General features: G+C 36.3%; 1 protein-coding gene across 2 annotated transcripts in view; it reads right to left on the reverse strand.

Annotated features, from left to right (window-relative positions):
* Nucleotides 1-12,156, reverse strand: part of Cap-G (Chromosome associated protein G) — a 149,896-nt gene that overhangs the window by 41,160 nt on the left and 96,580 nt on the right. For both annotated transcript variants that reach the window (XM_089087621.1, XM_089087622.1), the window contains exons 11-12: nt 4,938-5,180; nt 162-359 (exon numbers count right to left, since the gene is read on the reverse strand). In XM_089087621.1, the coding sequence (XP_088943747.1) occupies nt 162-359; nt 4,938-5,180 (441 nt within the window). The remainder of the gene's footprint in view (nt 1-161; nt 360-4,937; nt 5,181-12,156) is intronic.

Here is a 12,156-nt window from a genome sequence, read left to right on the forward strand (position 1 = left end):
CGGAGCAAAAAACACAAAGCCGGAACAGTCCTTACCTCATTTTCTAACAGACTTAAAAGAAGTGAAGTGACTGAGTGAAGTGAAACTTAAAAGTCAAAATACATACAAACACATATAATTAGAGATAAAAGGCAATGAGTAAAAAACAGAAGAGTCCTTACCTCATTTTCTAGGAGACTAATAAGAAATTCCGATATGTCCGGAGTCTTTTTGCTATCTGTCAATGATGGAAGAGTGTTCATAGATTCCTCATTTTCAGCATCGCAATTGAACAAATTGACCCCATAAAGACATACGAGGTCAAACAGAATTTTAATTGCTGTTAGGCGAATCACAGGAAATGGGTCAACTCTTGCAAACTATAAAATCCATAAAATAAGACATTAATAACAGCAACTGACGCAGAAAAACGTCTATCATGGGACTGAACATAAACGAGAGCCGAAAATACAGTTGTTGTGATTGTTTGTCAGTTTTTCAGTATTTTTTTTTTTAATCAGGTAACTATTTTTTCTATGGTTACATTTATTAGAGATTAAAACGGACGCTAAATGCCTTTTTAGTATTTTGATAGGCTAGTGCCTATTTTTGATGAGCCCTATTTGAAAACGTGGAGTCATTGGTTTGTTTTATTTTGTTCTGTTTTTTTTTATATATAGTTTACTTACATTTTCATTAACATTGCTAGCATTAAAAGAATATTAATTAACATTAATATTCACTTCCATTGGGTGCTATTTTGCTGTGTTCAGAACCAAAGACTATTTACCAAGACATTGCCTGTTTTCTTTGATGCAGGGAAATCATGCAAGGGGACGCCTTCATTCAAGTAAATGTGTGTTTGTATCATTAAAGCAGTGGTGTCAATTCACGGAAATTTGGGGGCGGTAAATGCGTTTTTCAAACCCAAAGGGGGGGGGGCAATTTTTTTTCAATATTCATCAATGAGAGTACTAAAAAGAAAATTCCAAAAAAACGGCATTTTTCTAAATCTAAACAAGAAAGTACTGGTGGCCAATGCCCATCTCTCCCCGACCAAAACATCAAATAAAATCCCCCTCCCCCAATATTTTGGAAAAAGCTTTGCAATTGTATCATCATTCGAAAACAATTGAAAAAAAGTCCTTCTTCCCCCTCTATAGTGGCATTTCATGAAGTGGCTCCCCTGATAGTTAAATGTTTTTTTATTAATATACTATTTTTATTAAATGCTTAAACTTTCAGGTCAACTAGTTTTGAAGTAAAACAGCACAGTTTGGATGCAAGCACGTCTATAAGCGGGGGGGGGGATTTAAAAACTGGCTCCCCTCCAAATCCTAAGTTCTCTACTATTTTTCCTTTTTTTTCACATTATCGATCACTATTTCTCTGTACACAGTTAGAGCACATTCTATGTCTGAATGTACTTATTTTTAAACAATATATTCACATTTTCAGCTCCATTGGTATTTTGAAATAAAACAGCATAGTTTGGAAGCACACCCCTTTACATGAGGGTGGGGGTTTAACAACCGACACTTCAAAATCTCTACTTTTTAATACTATTTTTCCCTTTTTTATCATATTATTATTGTCGCTCTGGTTGCTATCATTAGAAATTCAATGGTTAAACTCATTTCTTTTTCTAAACAATATATTTAAACTTTAGAATGTTAGGTCGGAAAATTCGACCTAACCTTCAAAATTAATTACATACTAAATGAATATATATATATATATATATATATATATATATATATATATATATATATATATATATATATATATATATATATATATATATATATATATATATATATATATATATATATATATATATATATATATATATATATATATATATATATATATATATATATATATATATATATATATATATATATATATATATATATATATATATATATATATTCATTTAGTATGTAATTAATTCATTCATGTATTGTTACTCTTTTATTACATTCAGCCGAAAGACTGAAATTTCGCGTTTGAAGTTTCACAGACCTGAGAAATATTTAACATATTCTTGTGTTTCTGAAGCTTATTTCCCAACAACTGTTGAAAACTAGCTTATTTTACATCCAATTACCGTATTTCTTACACATAATTGTTTTTTATCTTTTATTTATGTTTTTGTGTCTTAGATATATTTTTGTTGTAATTTATCTTTTCATATTTTCAGATCTTTTATGGCCTGGCCTCTGCCGTCATACATTGTGGTACTCAAATGAAAGGACATATGTCGTTTTTTAGTCCTTTTTTTAAAGATAGAACCTGAAAAAGATTCCCCTGGTATGGCTTTATTCCCTTAGTGTCCTTCTATCAGCGTATATGAAGTGCATCAGTATATCAATTTGTGCTCAACAGGAATTTATGCTCAACAGGAATTTGTGCAAAACAGGAATCAGTTGTGCAAACTTGTCGAGCACATCAAGACAAAGCATTATATAAGCTACTTAATACTTTTAGTGTTAAAACTGATACAGCGAACCCGAACCATTCTCAGCCATTTCTAAATTCCACTCTGAGCGTATATTCGAGTGCAACTTATTCCACCAAACTCGGCACATTCCACCAAGGCCCATCTCTTCGCACCACATACGGCACATTTCGCACTATCCATGGCACACTTCCGCAAGGCGTGGCGAGCATCACCTGGTGTACACTTTATTTTAAAGTGGGCAACCCTTCACGCAAATCATTCAAGTTGCGATACCGATTCTAAAATAAATCGACCCTCTTATCAATCAGAATCTGTCATTACCTCTAAAAAATACCTGGCAAGAGTCTCGGACATTTACGGATAAATCGATTTTGGTATGGGGTAGCAAGATTAACGAACTTTTCAAAAGAAATTCCTGTAGCACAGTGGTTCTCAAACTGTGGTACGCGCATCCCTTGGGGACACGCACAATTGTTTAGAGGGTCCGTGACCAACCAATAGAAAAATAAAACAACCCTTTAACTCTAGGACTGACAATTTTATTTACATTTTAGCTATAGTTTACTTAGTACCGGTAACTGAAAAGGGGTACCTAAAATGTTTTGCGGATATAAAGGGGCACAGTGCCTAAATAAGTTTGAGAAATACTGCTGTAGCAGAAAAAACGGCTAAAATTTATAAAAACGCAGTCGGAAGCTAACCATGATTAAGTTCTTGACACAAAGATTTAAAGAGACAAAAAACAATGAGTGTTGACCTAAATAGCAAGGGGAGGGTTAGAAAATAAACTAAAATCTATAAAATAATTGGTTATTAGTTGTTGTTTTTTTATTGATCTTTTTCGGGTCTTGATGCCGCTCTTTTTTTCCTGTTGTTATTTGGGTTGATTTTGATGCTTTTTTTCTTTTTGTCGATTGGGTGTCTGCCGTGATGTGGTAAGTGATTTCTATCCTTATTTCTTTTTGTTTGCCACGCCTTTTATTTTCAATAGAGATCCGCTTATTTGTTTACTTCATTTACTAATTTTTTTTTTGTTTTTATCTTTGCATTACGAACTTGCCTCTCTACCAAATATCTGTAACGATTTATTAATTATTATATATTGTTTGTAATATATTAACCTAAACCAAAGAGAATTAATAAGAGATACCTTAGGCATAATCCCTATCTGATCTTTTCGTTTTAACGCTTTTGGGTTCGCCGTTTCCAACAAAAGAATAACAACACATAACTTCTAAAGTATATACACTCCACTAACCGTATCATCAACAAACAAAACATTAACACAACACAACGTATTATCAACACAAAGAGCAACGACACCTAATTTCTAAGTATATACACGCCACTAACCTCATCATCAACAACCAACACATCAATACAACGCATTATCAACACAAAGAGCAACGACATATAATTTCTAAAGTATATACACGCCACTAACCGCATCATCAACAACCAACACATCAATACAACGCATTATCAACACAAAGAGCAACGACACCTAATTTCTAAGTATATACACGCCACTAACCGCATCATCAACAACCAACACATCAATACAACGCATTATCAACACAAAGAGCAACGACACATAATTTCTAAAGTATATACACGCCACTAACCGCATCATCAACAACCAACACATCAATACAACGAATTATCAACACAAAGAGCAACGACACATAATTTATAAAGTATATACACGCCACTAACCGCATCATCAACAACCAACACATCAATACAACGCATTATCAACACAAAGAGCAACGACACATAATTTCTAAAGTATATACACGCCACTAACCGCATCATCAACAACCAACACATCAATACAACGCATTATCAAAACAAAGAGCAACGACACATAATTTCTAAAGTATATACACGTCACTAACCGCATCATCAACAACCAACACATCAATACAACGAATTATCAACACAAATATCAACTACATATAATTTCTAAAGTATATACACGCCACTAACCGCATCATCAACAACCAACACATCAAAACAACGCATTATCAACACAAAGAGCAACGACAAATAATTTCTAAATAATATACACGTCACTAACCGCATCATCAACAACCAACACATCAATACAACGCATTATCAACACAAAGAGCAACGACACATAATTTCTAAAGTATATACACGCCACTAACCGCATCATCAACAACCAACACAACAATACAACGCATTATCAACACAAAGAGCAACGACACATAATTTCTAAAGTATATACACGCCACTAACCGCATCATCAACAACCAACACATCAATACAACGCATTATCAACACAAAGAGCAACGACAAATAATTTTTCAATCATACACTCCACTAGCCATATTATCGATATCAATTAAATAATATTCGTATACCTAAATTGAATATACGAGTAAACTGATTCGGTTTAACAACAAAACTCTATCCTCTCAATGAAGCGTAGCCTATAACAGTTGAAATAATAATAGTCAGAAACACTAACCTCAATCATCATGGAAGAGTGATCCTGTGCCAATTGCTCAGAAAGAGTGCAATATATCCCCATGTCTTGAATAGCAGCGTGTCTCACTTCCGGATCGCTATGTGAAACACACTGTAGGATAAACATATCGAAAAAACTTTGAATTCCGGGAGAAAGAGATTTAATCTGGGGAAATCGAAGGATTTCGCCAATAATCTCTAGACATTTGGATAAGGTTTCTGGGTCTCTTCTTTCCTCACCTTCCTAGAAAAAAATTCTTGACTATCACTAGACATAAACTACAATAAATTATATGGTAAATAATAACAATGTAAAAGCCTTCTGCAGAGCCCTTCCCATTGCTAGACCAGGGGCTCTTCCAAGAGAGTACGCAACACACAAAATAACACAACACGCAACACGCCACTTTCTATTATTAGAAATGAACAACTACTGTTCATTTCTTATTAACTTGACATTTATTTTTAAGAAAATTTCATTTAAGCAACAAGCAACATCAGAGCTCGATTATTTTTAAAACTTTGGACAAAAATAGAATTTTTCTACAAAACTCCTAGCTTTTGAAACGCATCACAGCGTAATGAAATACCGGACTTTTATACACGGGCAAAGAATTAGCTGTTGCAAAATGAATTCGGACTTCATCTAATAAATAATATTTCTCTACCGCTTTTACGAACAACAGACGAATTATAGTTATGCGATTTTGTGAGTTGAAATCATGCTTTGCGAGTCAATATTATAATCCTTAGTCGACTATATTTATTAGAGACTATAGTTCTGACAGATTTATAAATCCTTTACTTTGTGTCATAGTTTTATCCTTTACTTTTGCGTCATAGTTTGCGTCATATATTCCTTTTATTTGCGTCATAGTTTAGCCATGAAAATTAAATAGAAGACTGAACATTTACACGGACAAAGTGGTAGCTGTTGCAACCTGAATTAGGGTTTCAGCTAATAAGTAATACATCTTATTGGGGTGTATGTACGGGTTTTGCCACTTATTGATGCAAAAATGGCGCAAAAAGGTTGCTATGCCACTTGAAAGGGAGAACCCCTTGTTGCCCCAAATGTTAGTGGGATTCCTGCTCTTACCCCAACGATTCTGCAAATATCGGGTTTGGTACTACCCGATTTACAGTATACCCTGTCCCCGGGTATGATAACGCGGTCGAGGGGTCAAATGGCCACTTTCTAAAGCCAAATGTACCCGCCTTGGGTTACGGCTAGAAAATCTCTTAACTCTCTTCTTGGAGGTAACAAACATCCATGTCAATATAATAATGACGGTACCTCGTAGCTCTATTCCTACCCTGCCTGGGTTACGGAAACTAGTACACAGTTTGTAGAAAATACCTTACTTGTATTCTTCCAAAAGGGTCAGAATAATCCCACATAAATATATCTCCCCGAACGGGGTTTAAGCGCACACTAAAACAAAATAATATTTTGCAGACAACTGTTCATAGGGGTGGACCTTCGCTTGTCCCAGCTAATCAGCTACATCCCCATTCAAACCCAATTCTACCTCTTAGCTTTTTCTTTCAATGACTCCCAAACCAGGAAGTACCAAAAATAGAACTTGGTTCAAAGCTTACTTATTGCGACACCTCTAACTTAACAACGAGAATTTAACCTGTCTTTTGAAATTATAGTATAAGCAAACGTAATTAAGAAGACGAAAACAGGTCATTTATCTGAAAGGAAAAGAAACAGGGGTGGAACCCCAACACCTCCTCCCGTAAGATAAAAGACCGCCCACGAACTACCTTGGTCCACCTTTACAAACATAAACACTTAACTTCAACTTTACAAAATCCATTTCCCTTCTCTCTTCTACCAGTGTCTGTGCTACTACTTCCACCGCTTGGCTCTGGATCGGTCGTCATCGACACGTCTCTACTGTAGGACCACCATGGTCTAAATCGTATAGCCTCCGCATTAGGTTTTGAAAGTTGAAGTCCCCAAGATTCGTAGACAATGATTGTGCGTAGCACAATAAAAACGAAAAATTTTCTCGCTCTCACGAATTTACATTTGAGAGGAGCAGAGAATCAGTTTCTGGCACATGTGATGATGCCAGCCATCATGAAAAATCGGCTGCACTAGCCTCTTAATTTTCATCTGTAGAAACAATCCTACATCTCAATAACAAAGTAAACTGCCCCTTGAAATAATTTCAAATAATATACGGCCGGAAATGCAAAGGCCCTTGAAAAGGGTAAGAGTACAGGAAATGAAGTAACATTTTGAGCGAACAATGAATCGCCTTTTTTCTGGGTTACCTCTCCTGAGATAATTAAATGAAGAATATGCGTTGATGCTAATTGAAGATGAAACTTGGATACATCTCCCACTGAATACAATTTGCCGGAAATAATTGTCGGTTCCCATGAAGAATAACAACTATGAATAGGGTTACTGGACAAAGGTTTGGGTGAAGTATGAAGTGACTGGAAGAGAGTATTCCCCAAGGACTCCAGATCAGAGAGGCAAAATCTCTGTAAAGGGATCACAACTTGTCTGCCAGTTGTGCATTGAGGAAAAGGGCTATCTTTCGCGATTCCCACAGGGGATCTTCCCCCAGGGATTCCTCCCCCTCATAAAGGAACAAACCCTCTTTTGAGTTGATCAGACCAATATCAGATTCCTTCCCAAATCTTTCCAATCTGACTCGACATTCAATATCTCCCAACTTTCCCCCAACCCGTTGTAGGTCATTCATGTTTATTTTGTAACCATCTTATTTTTTACCCATGGGTCTTTGACCTCTTTTCCCCCCTTATTATTTATGTTATCAAGGCACAGCCCATCCAACATTTTATTTTTCTCCCTATTATTTATGTTTTCAAGGCACAGCCCATCCAACATTTTATTATTTTTCCCCACTGCAGACTGAATCTCCAAATTTTGTCTCTTTTTTACACTCCTCTTTTCATCTGTACTGTTCTCAATTTTGTCATTCGCGCAAAATAATAAATCATCGTTAAATTTGATTTGGACTCCAGTGTCCACCATCTTTGACTGCATAACTTCATTGTAGCTCCGTTTAATATCTCTTTTCTCTCTTTTACTTCTCTTTATTTTTACCGCAGAAACAAATATTTTGTCATCAAATGGGAACTGAATTCCGACATTTGGAATTTTATATTCTACTAAAATTTCTCGAACTTTCCAATGAAAAGCGCGTACAATAAAATTCGTCTCATTTTTCTCTGGTGCACTCAGCGCTTCATTTTAGCAACCATTTATCGGCGTCTCACACTCGTTAAAAGTGTTCTCAAGTTTTCCATTTTCTGGAAATTTGAATTTCCGATATCTCCAAAGTCTCCTCCTACCAAAACATCCACTGCTAGCGTAGGTACCTAGCCTAACTTTATCGTTTTTCTCTGGATTGTACCGTCGTTCCTTGCAATTTCTATTCTTACCCAAGCAGACGGGCATTGGTGCTTATCTCCATAATAACACACTGTTGTAATATTGTATTTATTGTATATTTACGTCTTTTTAGTTATGTAAATTAACAAAAAACTCTGTTGACTTCCTGAGTCAATCACTATTTTGGTAAACTTTCCGTTTAATTTCCCTTCTATTTTATGTGATTTCACCATCTGGAATATTTCCTTGATTATGTGCTATAGCCCAATTCGTTCTTTTATAGATTACTTTCTCCTCTTTATTATGGTAATTTTTAGAAAAAGGCTCCGAGAAATCAATTTTTACCAGAGTATCATCATTTTGACTATCAAGCATTTCTTTTTTCCGATAGGGTGCACAGCCTCCCAATTCGTTTTATGGGCCGATCCACCTCTCCGCCTGGTCAACGAAGTAGCATGATTTTCCGTTTTAGCATTTAATGTGTAATAAATGTCTGATAATCTCTCATTCATTGACATTCCCTTACGGGCTTCAATTTTTTCCATACGAGCCTGATGATATATTTCATTGGCTTGTTTATCTTTTTCAATTTCGTCCATACGGGCCTGATGAAGTATTTCATTGTCTTGACTATCTTTTTCAATTTTGTCCATACGGGCCTGATGAAGTATTTCATTGGCTTGACTATCTTTTTCAATTTGCTCTCTCTCATTCTGTAATTTTTTCATATACTCTAGGTGCTTTCTAGCTATTCTCTATTTCTATTCTATCAGTTCAGTTCAGTTCAATATGGGTTTTAATTCAAAAAAATATATATAAAAATACACTTAACTTAGTTCCTTGTGCATTGATGCACGTTTGGGCCCGTAATAATTGCACAATCTAAATACAGCGTGGCCTCCTGTCCTCTCCAATTTCCAGCCAGAACCGCCATCAAATAACAATAAATTTAACACAACTTCTCCTCCACTCACACCCCTTGAAGTATCAAACTAAAATATGATAATTAATAATAATAGCGAAAAATTCTAAACATAATAATAATAAAATAAATCTAGTAAATAAATATTTAATCTTTTAGATATTTTTTCACATTCTTTTTAAAGGAGCCGAGAGACATATATGACTTCAGCTCTTGCGGAAGGGCATTCCACTCTCTAGAACACGCAATTCTAGGAGAAAATTCCGACCTAGCTGTCGGTGTCGGGGGTATATTAATGGCTGATGAAGATCGTGTATTTAAACTATGGATTTGTGATGCTAGTGTGAATAAGCCTCTAAATGGTGATGGGAGTGTTCCTGAAAAATATTTAAAACAAAAAACGGTGCACGATAGTCTGTAAAGTGATGCCATTGATAGTCTGTTCGGTACTGGGCCTAAAATTTGAAGTGCTTTATTGTGAACTGAGTTTAGTCTCTGTAAATGTGTCTTGAAATTAGATTGCCAAACCGTAGAAAAATATTGAATGTGGGGCTTGATAACTACATTGTTAATCAGGATCAGTATTTTTTTAGGGAAATGGTGACTAAGTTTTCTCAAAATTCCAAGCTTCATTGAAAGCTTCGTCTCGACACTTGCTATGTGGCACCTGAACGAGAGGTTTTTGTTAATTAAAAACCCTAGGTAACGAACATGTCCTTTTTCTGGTCTCTTGATAAGTCCACAAGAGGTTTCAGTACCTAGCATATCAGGAGCCAGCAAATCTATACGTGAAAAAAATAAAACACTCGATTTGTCAATCTCGATGACTAGATGAGTTGCGTCCATCCATACATACATTTTTACAAGAATTTCTTGTAGCTTTGTTTTGGGAGAACTGCTGCTCCAATCTTAGCTTGCCAAAAGTAAGTCATCCGCAAATATCTTTCGTTCGTCCTCGGCTTCTACTATAGACCCCGGCGTCGCTTGTGGGTGACATAGTTTGCAGCAATAAGGGCTACGACTTGCAGGAGTCAGTACTTGCTGAAGATCATTTACGTGAACAAGAAAATTTACCGGTCCCAATTTAGAGCCCTGTGGCACCCCGCAGTTAACTACGACATCATTTGTATGGTCATTTCCTGTGTAAATTCGACGATTTTCCAGGTAAGACTTAAACCAATCTAGGACTTGGCCACGAACTCCAATATGATCCAGCTTTCCTAGTAATATTTCGTGGTGCATGCTATCAAACGCTTTCTTAATATCTAGAAGCAATGCTGCAGGTAAAGCACCCGAATCTAGGATTCTGTTTACGAATAAACTTAGTGAAGTAAGGGTGCCTTCGGTTGAATGGCCAACCCTAAACCCGAATTGGCGGCTGTTAAAAAAGCCTTTGGCATCTAAATATTGGTAAAACTGGTTTTTCATTGGCGTTTCAGACTTTCGAGAAAACTGATAAGATTGAGATTGGTCTATAATTTTCTGTGTCTGTATGACTTCCACCTTTGTGAAGAGGTATTATCTTTGCCTTTTTTAACATTTCAGGAAAAATCCCTTTATCTAATGAAAGATTTACAAGGTAAGTTAGCGGCTCAGAAATGGTCGTCATTACTGCTTTCAGTGCCTTTGTGTGGACCAGGTCGAAACCTAAAGCAGAAGAGCCCTTCAAATTTATTACGAGTAATTTGAGCTCACCTGGTGTTACAGGATTCACTGCCATTGATTTAATGAACTTCGGGCCAAGGTATTCTTTGTATGATTTAGATGGTATCCCGACGGAATTTGCTGTGGTATCGCCGATATTTGCGAAAAATGTACTCAGCGATGCGGCAACCTGTGTAGGTTCTGTAATTTCTTCATCATTCACGACCAATTTCGCTGGTAATGTGGGAGACTTAGTGGTTAGCCGTAGAACCGAGTTGATAATTTGCCAAACTTTTCGACCATCCTTCCCGCTTTCCGTCAGCTTTTGCTGCAGGTAGCCACGCTTTGCTCTTCGTAACACAGTCCGAAGGACTTTGCTGTATTGCTCATACTCCTCTAGCCGCGCTAAGCTGGGAAAGCGTCTATACTCTCCCCAAAGGTGGTTTATCTTATTCACACAGGGCAGAATATCATCTGTCATCCAGGGGCTAATTGGCTGATCTTTTTGTCGTTTATTACTTCTCAGGTTTTTCATGAAACATCTTCTGTATACATTCAAGAACGTCGAGTGAAATGACCCAAATACTTCGCTTTCATGTTGAATCTCCATTACATTGTCCCAGTTTAACTGCTCTAGATTCTGTTTTAATTTCTTCCAGTTTTCCTCTGTTAAACATATAATTGCCAAAATAGGGTTGATTTGGGACCTTATCTTAGCTGGTTCTGAAAGGCTGAGTGTTGCATAAATGGGAAAGTGGTCTGATGTGTCGCTGACGAGGACTGCCACCGACTGTAGGAGCAAGGAGCTGAATATGTTGTCGATAAGTGAATGCGTACTCTCAGTAACCCGTGTCGGAATCGTAACAGCAGGATATAGGCCTGAACCTGCCATATTATTTAGCAAATCTGCTATCTTTCTCTCTTTCTTTTCTATCTCTCTCTCTTTCTATCTCTTTTCGTTCTCTGGCTATCTTCTCTTTCTCCATGAAATTTAATAAATTCATTGACATTCCCTTACGGGCTTCAATTTTTTCCATACGAGCCTGATGATTATATTTCATTGGCTTGTCTATTTTTTTCGGTTTTGTCCATACGGGCCTGATGAAGTATTTCATTGGCTTGACTATCTTTTTCAATTTTGTCCATACGGGCCTGACGAAGTATTTCATTGGCTTGACTATCTTTCTCAATTTGCTCTCTCTCATCCTGTAATTTTTTCATATACTCTAGGTGCTTTCTAGCTATTCTCTCTTTCTCTCTTTCTGTTATATC

Source organism: Artemia sp. Qi Xiang Cuo, chromosome 4, assembly GCF_049724085.1.
Source record: "Artemia sp. Qi Xiang Cuo chromosome 4, ASM4972408v1, whole genome shotgun sequence".
Taxonomy (NCBI): Eukaryota; Metazoa; Arthropoda; class Branchiopoda; order Anostraca; family Artemiidae; genus Artemia; species Artemia sp. Qi Xiang Cuo.